Here is a 19183-nt window from a genome sequence, read left to right as displayed (position 1 = left end):
CTCTGTCTCCATTCTCCTTATCAGAGAAGCCTTCCTCCCTGTTCTAGGCACACAGTAACTTTCTGTCTCTTGCTCATGTGCAGGCATCATATGGCACCTGGTCAACCCCACGTCTGTATCTGTTCCCGGTGGGGAGGGAAAAAGGTCTCCCTCGATTGCGGCCCAAGAGGGGTGCATGGTCAACATCTGCCCTGCACCAGCCATGGGGGGCACTCGTTGGCTGTGGGAGACTGGTGCCCACAGTGAAGCTGATCTCGCTCTGTCTATTCTCTATGTGAGCAAAACATTGTCCCACGCACTGTCAGGGCGTGTGGTTTGTGTCTTTGTTGGTGACCTCGAACTCTAGTATGACACAACTAACATTTTACACCTAAGGAAACTGAAGTTCAAGCCATTTAAGATACCTGTCCAAGGTCACAGAGTTAGTTGGTGGCAGAGTCTCTCAAGCCTGTGCTCAGTTCTACTGCACCAACCATATAAAAGTTTCCTGCTGTCTCTTATTCAGCTCTTAGCTCAAAAGATTAGGATAATTTGAGTTCCCTTCTATGGAGTATTCTCACTTATTCAGGCCCACATGCCATTTTAAGCCCTTGCATTTCTAATTCTTTTCCCTTGCAAATTGCTCATTCCCTTGATCCACAACACATAGCTTCAAATTACATTTGGCCTTTTCCAAAAAATCAAACCTACCCTCAAAGGTCAAGAATTCACCACTGCCAAGGCTATAAAGAGGAAAATACTGTGAGAGCTGAAGCAATTTCCCAAGAAGAGCTTGTCAACTATTTTGAGCTAGAACAGCAGAAATGGACTAAGTGCATAGCCTTCCCTGGGGGCTACTTTGAATGGATCCATTCCTTGGGACTTGCAGTCCTTTTGCAGAAAGTGTGATAGGATGACTATAGGTCTCATTTTTCAGGTATATGCCAAGTGCTTATTGGAATATTCCCAATAACAGGAAGCAGTGAATGGTTAGGCAAAGAACAGCTGATGTCATGAAGTAAAACTCCCACTCATCTGGTAGAGCCAAGAGATACAAGTGTGTGCTTTTTGTTTTCTTTACTTTCTTTTTTTAGTTTTCTTACTCATGTGTATTATTTTGTTTTGCACTCGTTAATTTTTTTAAATCCACTTACATTATGATTGAAGTAAATCTTTGTCAGTTAGGTCAAAATGAACTAACAACGAAAATCCCTATATGGGTAAAATGGAGGATGATCACATCAAATCACAAAATGGAGGATGACTACATCATTATATAACTGCCAAATTACATAATTACGTAACTGCCTAACCACTGAGGATTATGGTCCAGCCAAGCTGACATATAACCATCACAGTCAGCATTACCCTCGCCTTGCACCTTGGCATTTGTTACTGCCAGACGTACATCGTTAATGCACAAAACAGTCAGAGAGTAGATTTTTTACTATTGTTGTAAATGTGAAATGCTGGATAACGAGATAATCAATAAGGGAGGAGTAGCTATGTTAGCAATCTTATAGATACTTTTACTCAGGCAATTAATGAATGGTCTTCTTTAAGAAAGGGCAATGCTGAGCTCATGTTCATGCTTGGAATATGTGAGAGGTTTTAATGCAACAATGAGTAATTTCCACTTACTTCAGTCCTCTCTTTTGCTACCCTCTCCCTTCAAGGTCCTTCATGAAATAGTTGACATAAAAGTAAAGGAAAACGTCAAGAACAATTGAGAACTGGGAGAAACCAAAATTCCCTCTCCCACCTTTACAAATAACACAAAAATATACTTTTGCATGGATTTCTATCCCAAGTTGGACTGCCAATGAAGTTCTTAAAAATATCAAAATTCTTCAGCAAATTCAGAGTCAATAGAAAAGACACCTGAACTGTCTAGAACTATGATAACAGGTAAGTTCTGACTACAAGGTATTGTGACTATTTAACAGACCCTTCAAAGTAGTCCTGTTGGGAGACTGGGCAGTTATCCCAATAACTGCCATTTCGCAAGACACTGCTGAACGTATATTTATATATTGTTAAAATGGTTCCTCTAATTCACAAAACTTGCTTATGTCTATTCTCCTATTAATAGTTCACATTTGGCACACCTGCTGCAATTTAAGGACCACATAGGAGACATTTTCCAATTTTAGTCTGATGGCTATAAATTTAAGATGTTTAGCTTTTTGGTTGTGTGCTTTTACCAGCAATTAGATGTTCTGGAAAAGAGAAACATGTAGTTTTTTCTTCATTGTTAAGAAAAACTCTTTAACAAAACTTTTATGATGAAAAAATCACTTAAACTAGGGAAGACCAAATACTCTAGGATTTATCACTATCATCACATAAAATGTTATATAAACAAGTTGTAAGGACAATAACTTTTGGAATAGGACGTTCTCTAGCAATTTTTTCACATCTTCTATAGCAAAAAGGCTATAGTGGTAAGCACTTTTAGAAATACCTGGACAGGATGTTGGAAGGTCCTTTACAAATATAATAAAACCTTTAAAAATCCTGCAGGAGAGCAAGCAAAAACCTTCAAAGAGCTCACTGCCAGAATGTGTCTGTTCATAAAATGTAACTCACTTTGACAAGTCCCAAAGGCTTCTTGTTTTAATATACTCTAGAAATGATCTTCCAACATACAATAACAAATCATTGAAAGCATCAACTAAGGCAAATGAGATAGTAAAAGCTGGAAAGAAGTACAGCTGAATAAATGTTCAGAATATTGCAATGTAACATTCAATAACAGCTACCATTTGTAGTTGATGATAAATCATACCTCCACACTAGCAGGCAGAAGGGTTTTCTGCTACTGAGTCTTAGCTACCTACCAGACTGTGAGCTCCTTGAGGGCAGAGACTTCCTTCTTATCTTCACCTATTATGCTGCCCCTTTATTTATCTACCAAATCATTCAATCATTTTTCTCACCATTCAAAACATACTTAATCAGTTCCTACTATTTACCAGGAACTAGTTATCCCTTCCAAGCTAGGAACATTTCATGGGTAAAGATGTTCAAATAACTTCATATATCTGAATTATATACATAAACATCTAGTATAACTTTACTGTTCTGTCCAGAAGGATATTATGAGAAACTTTAGAGGCTGTCTTATTCACCTTTATATCATCCAAAAATATATTGTGAAATAGGAGCTTGAATGTTTGTAGAACTGAACTACAATAAGTCATTAAAATAAACTCATGTAAATATATATTTGAGTATTTAAAATATTATAGATGGAGGGATGGAGGGAGAGAAGAATGGAGGGAGGGAGGGAGGGATGAAGGGACGGATGGGAGACAATGATGGTTCAGTGATAGAATTCTTGCCTTCCATGTAGAGGACACGGGTTCCTTTCTTGGCCAATGCACCTCAAGCACAGCCACCACCCATCTGTCAGTGGAGACTTGTGTGTCATTATGATGCTGAACAGGTTTCAGTGGAGCTTCCAGACTGAGACAGATTAGGAAGAAAGGCCTGGTGATCTACTTCTGAAAATCAGCCAATGAAAGTGCTATGGATCACAACGGTCCGATCTGCAACCAATCATGGGTATGGTGCAGGACCAGACAGCATTTTGTTCCATTGTGCATGGGGTTGTCATGAGTTGGGGGCCAACTTGATGGCCGCTAACAACTATATATATAGTATGCAACCCGTTCATGTATATGCATGTATACCTATAAAAGATTTCCTTGTTCAAGCTGATGGCTCCTTTATTTCAAGAGTCCAGCAGTTAATACCATGTTTCTCTCTCCCTATAGTCCAGAGGTATTGAGAGTGAAGTTCGGAAGAGTCTGAGTGTATTACAGAAATAACAAGGAAAGAAGGAATATGAACAGATGACAGTTAGGACTCCCTGCCCATTAGAAGTTAAATCAGTGCCCCCACTGGTGAAGGAAGAACTGCCCTTAACTCTGAGCAGTGTCAGTGTCTTCCCCTGCTCCCCCACTGGATGCAGTTGGGCCTAAAGAAATGAAGTACCTGATCAACAGACTACACAATCTCAGATCATAAAACCAAACCCAGTGACAAACAGCCCCTACCTTTCCCTTTTCTACAGTCCCCAAACGAGAGATGGTGACTTCCCAAAGCCATATGGAGAGGTCATGATTGGGCTGGCTGCACCCCTCACTTCCCAGTTTCTCACCCAGGAGAGCTTGAGAATGGAACCAAAGAAAAAGTAATAGAGCAAGGGTGCTTTACCAGGATCCACAGGCATGTTTTGGGACTTTATGGAGCCACTGACATTGTCCGCAAAACTGTGCGTGGCTCTGCATTTTTCAGAGGAGCAGGTTCAGAGTCTGAACAAGGTCCATGGCTCAAAAATTTTGGAACCACTGTGTCATGGAATGGGCATGGGGGGGAAGGCTAAAAGTTAATGACATTAATTCCAAACTAAAAGGAACCCAATTTTTCAATAACCTGATGCTATGCCTGGGCCAGCAGAACTGTGTAAAGAGAACACAGGCCTCAACTTTTGGGCCTTGGCTGTAAAAGGGATCTTGTAAGAAAATTGTGTCCAGGCAGGCTAGGTGCGTCCTTGTAAACACAGGTAGCAGGGAAAAGATTAAGCAGCACAAGCTTTAACTAGTGATTAGGTGGTCTTGGAAGACCACAGGTCAGAAGTAATGAGCAAAACTGAGTTCTCTGGAATCATGGAAAAGGTTTTGGCAGTAGTTGCCATAAGACATGATGGAAAGTTCTGCAGCCTTTTAAAGCTGGGGCAGCCTGGACTTTCAATTAGGGCCCCTCATTGTACCTGCTCACGAACAAATATTGAGCCCAGAAAGGGATCCACACACCCCAGGAGACGCAATGTGATCACAGGGGTCTATGATTTCTTCCTATCCCTGATGTCAACAGCAGTCCCAGGAGTAGGCAAAGGCCTTGGTACTTGGTCACAGGGAACTGGATACACGTCAGCCATTGCGATTTTCCTGGGAAACAGAAAATATTTTCCCCACTCTATGGATGAGGAAATTGAAGCAAAGGGAGAAATGTCCAAGGTTTTTCAAGGAGGTGAAGAGCCAAGAGTTCTGAGGTTAAGGCTTGCAAGTGAGTACTCCACATTGGCTCTGGCAGGATATTCCATCTCCTTTTGGGAACCAAGCAGTTCTGGAGATTATGGAAACACAAGTTGCTAAGAAAAAGATGTGGGATACAATTTACACCACACAACCGTACATATGGAATCCATCACACGTTAAAATGGAGACATGAGGCCTTACCGGGTAAATGAGATAGGGAAAGGGAACCTGGGGGTTACTCATCATTTTCCAAATCAGAGATTTATGTCCCTTTTGGAGAAGAGAAGGAGAACCTGGCTGGAGCCCAGATTTGAGTAATACTTGCCACTGAGAAGCTGTATGCAAAAATTCCTGGCTCAAGCTTTGGAAAGCCCTTCCGATTGGGCTCTGGCCAGTCCTTGTAAATGACTGAGATTTAAAACCCTATCAAATCAGAGGAGCAGGGAGTATCTTTGATGTAGCACCGTAAATCCCTCTGTCTCAAGCTAATTTCAAACTCACAGTAGGAATGTCGGCAAGAAACATCATCTATATACACCTATATACACATGGATAAAAATAAGGTAAAAAAGAGTAGAGATCAATGGCTAACAGTGAACTGAGTGGCTGGAATATGGTTGATTATCTTCTTTATACTTAAATATATTTTCTGCAGTTCAAATGCTTTGCTTGTGGAATACAGAATAAAATCAAGTCAAGGGAATATAAAATATTAAAGCTACTAACTTAGAGTGCCAATTAAGAGCCAGAGCTTATCTCATCTGACTGACTCATTTAACCAAAGCAGCAGTGGAGGCGGACAGAGGGGGAGCACCTTGCTTGAGCTACTTGGCCCGTCAGTGAAGGACGCAGGGCCAGGACCCTGGAAATCCCCTGACTTAAGCTGCCCTCCACACCACCTCACTGCAGCTGCTGGGTTTCTGTGATTAGGAAATCCCCGAGGCTCAGTGCTAGGTGAAAAAGAGTTTCATATGGAATTGTAAACTTCAAAATGGCAGCCTCAAATGCTATACAAAGTACACCTGATTCCAACTCATAAACAGCCAGAAATTGAAATGGGCATACAGCAGGGACTCAAATGCCAGCTGAATAAATGAATGCCTGCTATTAGACACACAGCAAGACCAAGACTCTAACCTTTCTTTCCAAATCTACGATCTGCCTTTCTGTTCTCTAGGTGCATTGCAGAGCTCTTAAGCTACCGATTGCTTTGGGACAGAGGTTCTTCTCAGAGAAAGTTTAAATAGCCAAGTTTAATTTTGGTACTTCATGCTTCTTAATAAAGAAATATGATAGAAAGTAAAACAAACAAACAAACAAAAAAAAAAAAACCCAAACTCATTGCTGTTGAGTCGATTCCAACTCATAGCGACCCTATAGGATAGAGCAGGACTGCCACCACAGGGTTTCCAAGGAGTGGCTGGTGGATTCGAACTGCCAACATTGTGGTTAGCAGCCAAGCTCTTAACCACTGCACCACCATAGCCCCATGTCAGAAGGTAGGATTATGTAATATCAAAAGATAAATGGGCAGGCTGTCTATGACAAAGGCAAAAAGAAAGACTAATTTACCGTATGATGATATCAGCAGATACCTACTATTCCTACACCAGTCTCACCTTGTCACTCCTCAAAACACATATACACAGATGCATACAAAAAGCTAATAACAAGTCACCTTGAGAATTTAATCAAAACCCAACAACACTGCCACACAAGGTCCCATCTCATAGTAAACACCAGAATGAGTATATTATTAGGGTTGCTAATCACTAATTAAAATCTCAAGATCAAGTTTCTGTGCACATCTTGCTACATCTGTGCAACAGGCAGGTCCCAGATGGCATGCAAACCAAGTTTGGGGCCTGCTTCTTCCTTACAGTCTGTTCCTGCAATATTGCAAAGGTTGTGGATGACAGAATTGGGCAACAAAAGTGAGAACATTCCACACACAGTCTCCTCAGGCACAGCCCTGCTCCTGACTTGGCAGTTTTGAGAAAAGTTTCTAGATGACTTCTGGGTCCCAGAAACAAGGCTACTGCTGCATCAAACACCAGAAGGTGTCAAGCTATACTCCTTAGAGGGACAGTGAATAGTCACAATAGGCAACATACCACCCCCACCCCACCCCCACCTCCCGAGTTGACTGGGAAGCATACAAGGGAACTTTCTGGGGTGATGAAAATGTTCTATATTTTATCGGAATGAGGGTTATATGGGTGTATACCAGTTGCCATCGAGTCGATTCTGACTCATGGTGACCCCATGTGTGTCAGAGTAGAACTGTGTTCCACAGGGTTTTCAATGGCTGATTTTTTTGGGAGGTAGATTGTTAGGTCTTTCTTCTGAGGCACCTCTGAGTGAACTCAAACTGCCAACTTTTCAGTTAGCAGCCAAGCACGTTAACCGTTTGCATCACCCAGGGACTCCTACATAGGTGCATACATTTGTCAAAACTAATAAAACTTTTCAGATTCGTGCATTTCACTATATTTAAATTTTACCTAGAAAAACAACTATACACAAAAACAGAACTCCAGTTTCTAGGTTTACTTTCTGCAGTAGTATGGGCTAGCCATTTTGAGACTACTTTCTGTGTATTCTAGACTCAAGCAAGTGAGTAAATATATGGAGGATAAAGGGAGCCAGATTTTTTGCTGTTGGGAAAGGTAGTTACAAATATGGAAAGGGGGAAATTAACACATCACCAAACAGGATAAAATATATTATGAACTCCTGACACGAGGATACAATATCACTTTGGTATTTCTGCCAAAAATTCATAACTTGAATCTAATCATGAGGAAATATTAGCCAAATCCAAGTCGAGGGAAATTCTACAATATAACTGGCCTGTATACTTCAAAATCTCAAGGTTAAGAACAATGATGAATCCATGAAACATCTTATAGAGGAATCTGGAGGGCATTATCCTGAGTGAATTTAGTCAGTCACAGAAGGACAAGCATTTTATAAGACCACTATTATAAGAACCCAAGAAAAGGTTTAAACACAGAAGAAAACATTCTTTGATAGTTACGAGGGTGGGGAGGGAGGGACAGAGTTATTCACTAACTAGATAGTAAACAAGAATTATCTTAGGTGAAGGGAAGGGACAGCACACACTACAGTGGAAGTCAGCACAACTGCACTAAACTAATGCTAAGAAGTTTCCTAAATACAACCAAACACTTTGAGGGAGAGAGTAGCAGGAGCGGGGGTCTGGGGGCCATACTTTCAGGGGATATCTAGGTCAACTGGCATAACAAAGTTTATCAAGAAAATGTTCTGCATCCTACTTTGGTGAGTGGTGTCTGGGATCTTAAAAGCTAGTGAGCGGCCATCTAAGATGCATCAATTGGTCCCAACCACCTGCAGTAAAGGAGAATGAAGAACACCAAAGACACAAGGAAAGTTATCAACCCAAGAGACAGAAAGGGCTACATAAACCAGAGGCTGCATCATCCTGAGACTAGAACTAGATGGTGCCCAGCTACCACCAATGACCGCCCTGACAGGGAACACAACAGAGAGTCCATGATGGTGCAGGAGAAAAATAGGGTGCAGAACTCAAATTCTAGTAAAAAGACCAGACTTAATCGTCTGAGACTGGAGGTACCCCAGAAAGCATGGCCCCCGGACTCTGTCAACCCAGAACTAAAACAATTCCTGAGGCCAACTCTTCAGACTGGACTATGGGACATAAAATGATACTTGTGAAGAGTGTGCTTCTTAGCTCAAGTAGATATATGAGACTAAATGGGCAGTTCCTGTCTGAAGGCGAGATGAGAAGGCAGAGAGGGTCAGGAGCTGGTTGAATGGACACGGGAAATCAGGTGAAAAGGAGGAGTGTGCTGTAACAGTATAGGGAGAGCAATTAGGGTCACATAACAATGTATGTATAAATTTTTGTATGAGAGACTAACTTGAATTGTAAACTTTCACCTAAAGTACAACAGTTAAAAAAAAAGAGAAAAGTGAAAAAAAAAGGAGAAACATAAAGAAAGGCTAAGGAACTTTCCAGATTGAGGGAAGTCAAAGAAATACAACAACTAAGTGCAATGCTAGATCCTAAAAGGGATCCTGATCTGGGGGAAAAAAACCTATAAAGAACCATTATTGGTGCAAATAACAACATTTGAAATGTGGACTGTGGATTCGATAACAGTATTATACCAGCATTACATTTGCCTGGATTTGATAAGTGCATTGTGTTTAGAAAAGGGAATGTTCTTGTTCTTAGGAAATATATACTGAAATATTTAGGGTGAAGGAGCACAATGTTTCCAACTTACTCTCAAATGGTTAAGAACAAAATTAATACATATATGCATATATATGTGTGTATATATATACACAGAGAGAGAGAGCGAGATTGAAATTGAGAGGAGAGAACAGGCATACACACAAATGGGGCAAAATGAAAACAACTGTTGAATCTGGGTATAAGATATACAGAGTTTCTGGTATTATTCTTGTAACTTTTCTGTGTACTTGAAATTACATCAAATAAAAAGTTATCCCCCCAAATCCTAATCCTCACAAAAAAAAAAAAAAAAAAAAAAAAAAAAAAAAAAAAAAAGGCAATAACAAACTAACCCAAGGTATTGAGAAATTCTTTCAGGATACTGGTTTCAAAATTATACATTTCCCCTGGTAGCAACTCTATTATTCCCTTTATTTTTCCCTAGTTGCCATCAAGTCAATTCGACTCATGGTGACCCCATGTATGCGGAGTAGAACTGCTCCATAGGGTTTTCAAGGCTGTGACATTTTCAGAAGCACATCACCAGGCCTTTCTTCCAAGACTCCTCTGGGTGGGTTCAAACCACTAATCTTTTGGTTAGTAGTTAAGCACTTAACTGTGCCACCCAAGGACTCCTCACAATACTCCAGCTTGCTCTAAATTCCATTTTAGAAGTAAAGAACAACTCATATAGCTGATAAAAGTTTTTAAAATCTCAGTGGTAAATACGATCGTTTTAGAAAGGTTTGTAAGACAGTAAGCAGAAATTGGATTGAAAGCAACACCCCCATGTCCCCTCCCAATTTGTCAATATTTGTTTTGTTAAGATGGAACTTTCTTCTAGCTATATCTCAAGTTAAGATAAAACAGGGTAAGAAATGACTTGTGTATAGATGATTTGGCCTTCCCTGCCACAGAAGCAAAGAACCGTATTCTTCCCCGTCACTGGCCCTATAAAAGGTCTATACTTATTATAAGTAAGGTAATGAATGAGTGTATTATTACTCAGTAGAGCTTATTCTACCTCTTAATCTTTCTGTCTGTATTTGTGGTTAAATCAAGACACAAGTATGGCCTTGGTCCTAGAAAAAAAGCAAAAAATACTGAAAACTACCAAAGGAAAAAAATTACTTCATGAATGTCAAAGGAGAATTTTTAAAAAGTCATTTTCAGCCCAAAAGAATCTTTTTGAAACAATGACAACTATGATATGACCCAGTATAAAAAATATTGTGCTAAGTATGCATTAAGGAAAATTCACATGCACAGTGAAGAAAATGTAATTGGATTTGTCATTTCAAAGAATTAATGTTAGGTTTACAAATAATAGAGAATGACACTCTCCTAAGTGAATAAAGAAGTTAGCCAAGTAAGTAAATGCTGTGTTTCTACTGTAAGGAAATACGTGCACCAATGAAGCAACCTTCTCAGCACAAAAGAAATTTAATACCCAGACCACATGAAAAGTGATTGCTACGGGAATAGCACAGCTGTTAAATCCAAGTCAGTTTGTATTAAACCCTCCAGCGTGTTTATGTAAAACAGGACTCTTAAAATGACCACCAAGAGGAAATAATTTTGTTAACAAAAGAGTGACACCTATATTTAATTTAATGCTTACAGTAAGTGTGCATGAAAAATGCAAAGCTATTCTCTTTTAAAGAACATAAGGGGCCTGGTCAACTGGCATGCTTGTGATTCTTTGACAAACAGTATCTCCAGGGCTAATTTAATCAGAAATAGAATAAGAAAGGAGTGTTTGCATTTTACTCAGAGGACCCGATTATCTTGATTTCATTGACTAGGGAGACCTACATAAAGCTATAGAAAAACTTCTGGCATCTGTGCCAAACGATTTCAATATGAAAATTAATACTGCCAAATTATTTTGAAACCAATTAGCTCAGCCAGTCAAAGCAAAAAAAATTGTCCTCCACTAGAGCATATAATTCTACAACTTGTATTTCTGAAGACAGAAATGCACGTAGACCTCCTTGAGGCCCTGCTTTGAGCAGATACAAGACACTTTAAAGAAACTACAGAAAGAGCTAGCTCCTGGGTAACACTGACAAATGGTCAGCTTTAAATCTCAGCAGAGGCCCTTAGGAGGCACAGTGATAAAACAGGGGCTTAGTTCAGTTTCACAGGAAAAAAAAATTTTTTAATCTAATTTTTTGAGCACCGAAAGTTAACCAAATTTAACACAGTTTGTCAAATCTGAGTTAACTTTTTGGAGAAACTGGTTAGGATTGTGTTTCTCATAAGACACAACCCAAATAAACTGCTCAGAGAATGCTTGTCAACTCAAGAGTGGAGAGAATGTCCCTAGAATTCAATTCCACAAATTGTAGCCAGAGGTAGGCTACACTACAAAGAATTCCCAAATGATAACTGAGAGGCCACAGTTTGGGATTAATAACGCCAACGGGATATTTTCACAGTGCTTCAACATGAAAATCTTTACTTATCAAGAATCATGAGTTTTAAAAGCTCAGGTTAAAAAAATCACACCGGGTATTAGAAGGCTTAAAGAGGCACCCCAAAGGAAATCAGCTATAACATATAGTATACATGTAAAAATAACACAGACAGTACCTCAAAGCCCATTTAAAAAAAAAAAAAAATGCCATCATTGTAGTCTTGAAATACATCAGCCGTTTCCCATTACAAAGGACAGCATACCAACTCTATTTTTAGAGCCCCTGGAAAGATCAAAGCTGAAGAGTCCCTCTTATTGGTGCCCCATCCAGGCCCCTAATCTCTTGTTTATTTTTTCTTTGTCATTATGTAGATCTCCAAAAGATACACAGCCAAGACTGCCGGGTATCTCCCACCCCGATTAAAAAGTGCTCTATGATGGTCTATGGGAGGGGGAAACCTTCTAGGGAGGAACAAGACCAGTGGAGGTAAAGTTCAACCCAAAATTACTGTGATGCAAATTATTGATACAGTGCTAAAATATCTAATTCAGTCTTTGTACAACAGAAGCCAAATTTTCTCAGTCTGTTTTCTCCGTGAGAATGAATACAGATAAATGAAAACAAGAATATCTTTTTCTGGTGTTTTGACCCCAGCCCTCCCCCAACAAAGCCCTTGTCATTTCAATGCCTCTGGCTGGTAAGGCAGAGATCAAAAGCTGAGGGGCTCGCTTTTCAAACCAAAGTTCCTCAAATGCAAAATGACTTACTTTGGAAGAACAAGCTGTACATTTGTCAAATGCTAGGCTGACAGGAAGGACGTTATCAAACCGTGACAGAAATCCCCGAATCTAAAAAACAGAACAAAACAAAATTCACATCAAGCATGGAATGACTCCATCTATAAAACGCACATCTAGTTTCTGACAAGAAGTGAAAAAGGATTAATAGGGTGGTCCTGACACAGAATCCTAGCAAAAATGAAATTGAACATTAATATTTTCCCCTGAACTATGAGCTCTGGGAAGAACTATATTGGGTCCTTTATTCCATTAGGAACCAGGGCCTTATAAGCCCTTCAAATATTTGAGACCTAGAAACAAATTGACTCCGAAATACAAAAACGAAGCTACAAAATCTAAAGTAGTATATTAATAAATGTCTTTGAAAATATAACAGGTCAACTATCTTACTATGACTCAGCTCAAACATATACGGTATTTTTACACAAATAATGAGCACCTTCTATGTTTGTTTACTAACTGTGCCCTCTCCCTACCCCTATTTTCGTAAGCACACTATGCTAATTTTATTTTACAGCAACACGTAAGAAAAAAAAAAAATTGGCATAGCAGCGCTAAGGAAAATACCTCTGGGCAGGGTGGGCACAGTTGGCAAACTTAGAAGGTGCAGGTCCCTTGTGTAAAATACGGTCAGCTATATTAAATAGTGGGATAAGTGTGCATTTCTATGATATGACATTGGGTGGGTGCTCAGAAAGTAAGAAGGTCTAGACCTACAGAAGGCAAAGATGGTCCCAGATATATACCCAGTTATTTGCTTGATTTGAAACACAGAGATAAAACGAAAACTTCACCAAATTTATGGGTGAACAGCACCACCTTGAGCATAAACTTCTGGACTACAACTGATTTATATTTACAGAATATCAGCTATAACCAAGTCTCACAAACTATGATTTAAGTAATTTATTCAGAACATTATACCTCTTGAACTACACTTATAACAAAAGGAGAGTTTCAATCAGTTGCATGAGGAAACTTGGTGGTGCAGTGGTTAAAGCACTCAGCTGCAAACCAAAAGGTTGGCGGTTCGAACCCCATCAGTTGCATATATAATTAAAGTATTATTACTAAAAACAAGAACAGTCACACCTCTAAAGTCCCTACAGGGCTCAGCATTTGTAATGATCCAGAGGACAGGGATCTTCTCATAAGTTAATTTATTTGATCTTCCCAACTAAGATTGAAAAGTAGACCTCCCAACTCCAAATCTCGCTTGCGCTCTTCCTCTAATGATCACAGTTATCTTTAATATTCAGCCTCATCACAACCTTAACAGCCTCACTTGAATAAAGCAAAAGCACCAACCTACCCACCCTTGTTGCCCTTATCTGCCCTACCGACACCCTCTCAAAACCAAAGACCAAAAAAAAAAAAAACTTGACAAACTCTATTTTATAGAAATAGGCTTCCTTCTGAGTTTGGATAGCTCATCGTTACACCCACACTACCACTAACAGTCTAAATAATATGCATAGTTATTACTGGGAAACCTAATCTTAAAGGAAATAGCTATAGTAAATGTCCTTATCAATATGCTATGTAATTCCCATGTAATCCTAGATTAAAAGAGCAGTTTGGTAGAAGGAATAAATTACATAAGCTTCATTGTGAACCTTTGAAAAGGTGACAATCTTTCAGTTCCATATATCTCAAGAATGTGGTGACCATTTCATAATACAAGTACTTAAGGCACAAAATCAGGGTCATGTTATTGTTCTTAGCTGCCACTGAGTCGACTCCAACTCACGGTGAACTTATGTATGACAGAACAAAGCACTGTCTGGTCCTGCATTATCCTCACAATCACCGGTATGTTCAAGTCCATCATTGCAACCATTGTTCTAATTCACCTTACCGAGGGTCTCCCTTGCTCTCGTTGGCCCTCTACTTCACCAAACACAATGTCCGCCCCAGCAGTTGATCCCTCCTAATGATGTCATCAAAGCAAGTGAGTTGTGTACTGTCCGGTTGTAATCCATTAGGTTTTCACTGGCTTATTTTCAGAAGTAGGTTGCCAGGCCTTTCTTCCTAGTGTGTCTTAGTCTGAAAGCTCTGCTGAAACCTGTCCACCATGGGTAATCCTGCTGGTATCTGAAATAGCAGTGGCATAGTTTTCAGCATCACAGCAACACGCAAGCCACCACAGTATGAAAACTGACAGACAGGTTGTGGAATCAGGGTTATAAAAGTTTGCTATTTAGGACATCAACACAAGACATCATATTGGCACAAAAGACTTTAATGGCAAGTCACAGATGGGAACGTTGATACTATCATGAAATCTGAAAGTTACAGGCTTGAAAGAATGTTCTTAGTGAGTTTCCTGTACACCCCGGTTACTTTTATATTAAATATACTTGGAAAAACTTTGTATTAGCATGTTTTTCATTAAAATGTTCATTAACATGGTCCCCACGTTAATGTCTCCATATATGCTTCATGAAAATGTTGTTTCATTTTATTTTTTCTCATACAGCTTATAGCAAGCTTCCTTTAAGTTGTGCAAATAAATATTGATAATTTTCTCTGCTAAACTGCTTCATGATTAGAAGTGGGCAGGTAAAGCTGAAAGAAAGGGTGAGAGTAGATCCTGTTAGGAGCAGAAAAGAGAGAAAAAGGAAGAGAGGAAGGAAGGGAGGAAGCAGAAAGCAAAAACAGGTGGTGAGGAACAGAAGGAGACACCATGACCATTGTTTAGCACCCCAGACAGCTCTTTACCAGGAAACTGTGGCTCATTTTCCCAGGGAATGAAGGAGAGTATCTGTGTATGAGGGCTTTCAAATTTACAAGTTAGGATCAGAAGGCCCAGAACTCAACCAAACAAGTTCCAGTTTTAGGTGATTTAAAAGAGAAAATCCTTCTTCTCAAACCTATTGCAATAGACTCCTAACGAGTACTCCCATGGGCTCTCCCTCTTCCATTTAATGCAACACTCTGCTGTCAAATTCTCCTAATACATTAGCTCTGAGTTGTATCGTGTTGCCTCAACTTTCTTGAGCAGACCAAATAAAGTACAGAATTCCTTACATCGGCATTCAAGTTCCTCCCTGGTCTGGGCCCGACCTACCTATCCAAGCTTATTTTGGATTGAATCTTTCACAGGCTCCACGTAACTGCTAAGAATTACAACTTTCCAGCAGACCAGGTATGCAGCCTCCAAGCCATGCAACTGCAGATTGGCAGCACCACCCCTGCCTTGGTGGTGTACCCACTGAGCTTCGCAACCATGGACCAGCAGCAACCCCTCCCCTGACCCACATGCTTACAGAACGGGGGCACATCCTCCCAGCCATGTGCCTACGGACCAGCGGCAGCCCTCGCCCTGCCCCTTGTGCTGGGGGCCCCTAAATTGGTGGCACACCCACTGATCAGTGTGCTCCTGAACCAGCGGCATCCCCTCCACTGCGTCGCATACCCACACCCGCAGTTGTAGCCTCCAAGCTGCGCACCTGTGATCACAACTGCAGTTGTGGCCTCCAAGCTGTATATCTGCGAACTGGCAGCACCCCCCTGGCCTGCCCGCGTACCACCAGGTGACCAGTGGGAGAGCCCACCAGACCCACTGCTGAGTGAACTGCAGGAGTACCCCCAATGACCCCACCTGGTGAAGGCATCCCACCCCCACCCCACCGTGCTATCAGCAGGAGCGCCCACCGCACCCACCGCTGGGTAACTGGTGGCAGTGCTCCCTACACCCCCACCTAGTGACAAGCAGATGTACCCCCACCCAAGGGAAGGCAAGTATGCTCACTACCCAGCATTGCTTTCTCAACATCCTCCCTGTCCAGAGACTAGCAGGTACAATTTCCCTACACTCCGCCCTGAGACCCCTGATCTCCCCCCACCTACTGAGATGCTAATTCAAGCCTGCACAGAGGGCCTTCCCCATCTATTTGCATAGCACCACCGTCCTGTGGTGACAAAGATGACCTGTTCTTCTTTCCAGTGGACACGTTAACTGCTAACACCAATGCAGAAGGACCACGCTTCCCATAAAAGTTGTGGAGGGACCTAACCAACCAACAATTGCCACCTCACATCAAGGAGGGGACTTCTCTTGTACCTCCACTCAATTCTGCAAGGGAAGACATACACACCTATAAATAAATAAAATAACACCTTAATGCCTTGGAGACATCAGGCAATAACAAACCATATGAAAAAACAGGGTAAGATGGCTCAAATAAGTAAGCAAAATAAAGGGACAGAAAACCTTCTTGAGGAAGAATTGATAATAGAACTATCTGAAAAGGAATTTAAGAATAATATTTAGGCTCCTCAGAGAGACAAAGGAAAATAGAAAGAAAGAAAAAACCTAGAAAACAATACAAGAACAAAATAAATTCAGTAGACAAATAGAAACCATACAAAAACAACAACTAGGAATTCAGAAACTTAATAATAAAGTATCAGAAATAGATAACTCAATGGAAAGACAGAGAAGTAGAATTGAATAAATGGAAGAAACAATCAGCAAGATAGAGGACAAATACCCTGATATTAATTTGTTTGAGGAACAATCAGAAAAAAGACTGAAGAAAAATGAAGAAAGTCTAAGGGTTATGTGGGACACCATCAAGAGGAATAATTTACACATAATAGGAATTCCAGACGAGGAGAGGGGGAAAAAATTTTTTTTTGAAGCCTTATGGGCAAAAAACTTCCCAAATTTTATGAAAGATGAGAACGTCTCCATCCAAGAAGCTCAACGATCCCCATATAGGATTGACTCCCAAAAGAAATTCACCAACACATATCATAATCAAACTTTCCAAAACCAAAGACAAAGAATTTGGAGAGCAGCTCGTTAAAAGCAAAATGTCACCTACAAAAGGGCATCAATAAGACTAAGCGCTGATTTCTCGTCAGAAACCATGCAGGCAAGAAGGCAATGGGATGACACATACAAAGTCCTGAAAGAAAACAAATGCCAACCAAGAATCATATATTCAGCAAAATTGTCTTTCAAAAATGAGGGCCAAATTAAGACAGTCCCAGACAAGCAGAAATTAAGGGAATTTGTAACCAGTAGACAAGACCTACAAGTAATATTAAAGGGAGTCCTTCGGACAGGGATCCAATGACACAAGACAACAACCTGAGAACAACATATGACAGCATCACCCAGACACCAACCCAGGTAAAGTCTGCACAAAAGTAAAATAAACTGCAAAATTGATTACAGACAGCCAGAGATACTAGGCTGTAAATGATGACAACATCAAAATAAAAAGGGGAATGAATGGTATAGTTACAGGATGTCCATATGAAAAATAAGTCAATTTGATTTTAAGATATAACAGTTTTAAATACAGGAAGATAAAGGTAAACTTCAGAGTAACCACAAAGAAAACTAGTAAGTCTACTCACCAAAATAAAGAAAAAAATAAAAAGGCTCAGTAAACACAAAAACAACAATAACAGATGAGTGGAAAAGAAGATCCATATACAAAAAGAACTTGGCATAGAAATATAAGAACAAAGAAACTGTTAACAACACACAAAAAAATAACAAAATGGAAGCAATGAACTCTACCTATTGATAATCACACCGAATGTAAATGGATTAAATGCACCAGTCAAGAGACAGAGAGCAGCAGAACGGATTAAAAGAAAAAGACACATCAATATGTGTCTACAAGAGACACACCTTAGACACAAAGACATAAACAGGTTAAAAATCAAAGGATGGAAAAAATATACCAAGCAAACAGTCACCAAAAGAGAGCAGGATTGGCAATATTAATTTCTGACAAAATAAACTTTAAGTCAAAATCCATTATAAGAGACAAAGAAGGACATTAGACAACCGTTAAAGGGTCAGTTCAATAAGAAGACATGAAAATAGCAAATATTTATGCACCCAATGCCAGAGCTCCAAAATTTAGAAAACAAACTCTAACAGAATTGAAGAGAGAAACAGATAGTTCTACAATAATAGTAGATTTCAACATACCACTTTCAACAATGGACAGAAAAGCTGGAAAGAAAATCAACAAAAAGACACAGAAGATCAAAACAACACTATTAATCAACTTGACCTCGGACACATATATAGAATACACCACCCAACAGCAGTACAATACACATTCTTCTCAAACGCACACAGAACATTCTCCAGAACAGGCCATATTTTAGGCCACAAAGCAAGCCTCAATGAATTAAAAAAGATCAAAATTATACAAAGCATCTTCTCTGACCATAGTGGTTTAAAACTAGAAACCAATTAACAGGAGGATCAAGGAAAATAAATTAAATACATGGAGACTAAATAACATTGCTAAAAAATTACTGGATCATAGAAGAAATCAAAAGCAAAATTAAAAATAATACTCAGAATCAAATGAGGACAAAAACAATATCCCAAAACCTTTGGGACACATCAAAAGCAGTGCTGAGAGGAAAATTTATAGCAATAAATACATTCATTAAAAAAGAAGGAAGACCCCAATAGATAAGCTAGATAACTGGGATCTTCTACAAATCAAACACCTATGCTCTTCAAAAGACTTCACCAAAAGACTAAAAAGAGAACCTACAGACTGGGAAAACATTTTTGGACAGTACAAGTCAGACAAAGGTCTAATCTCCATAATCTACAAGAAAATCCAACGCCTCTACAACAAAAAGACAAATAATCCTATTAAAAAATGGGCAAAGGAAATGAACAGACACTTCACCAAAGAAGAC

At 39.8% G+C, this 19183-nt stretch overlaps 1 protein-coding gene across 9 annotated transcripts in view; it reads right to left on the bottom strand.

Annotated features, from left to right (window-relative positions):
• The window catches only part of ATG7 (autophagy related 7), a 306857-nt gene that overhangs the window by 179761 nt on the left and 107913 nt on the right, over positions 1-19183 (bottom strand). For all 9 annotated transcript variants that reach the window (XR_002825401.1, XM_023739218.1, XM_023739179.1 and 6 more), the window contains one exon: positions 12458-12538. Coding sequence is in view for 8 of the 9 variants with exons in the window: in XM_023739218.1 (XP_023594986.1) it covers positions 12458-12538 (81 nt within the window). In the remaining variant the exon portion in view is untranslated. The remainder of the gene's footprint in view (positions 1-12457; positions 12539-19183) is intronic.

This window comes from Trichechus manatus, unplaced genomic scaffold (genome assembly GCF_000243295.1).
Source record: "Trichechus manatus latirostris isolate Lorelei unplaced genomic scaffold, TriManLat1.0 scaffold00001, whole genome shotgun sequence".
Lineage (NCBI taxonomy): Eukaryota > Metazoa > Chordata > Mammalia > Sirenia > Trichechidae > Trichechus > Trichechus manatus.
The sequence above is the reverse complement of the archived record's forward strand: the minus strand, read 5'-3'. Positions and strand labels throughout refer to the sequence as shown.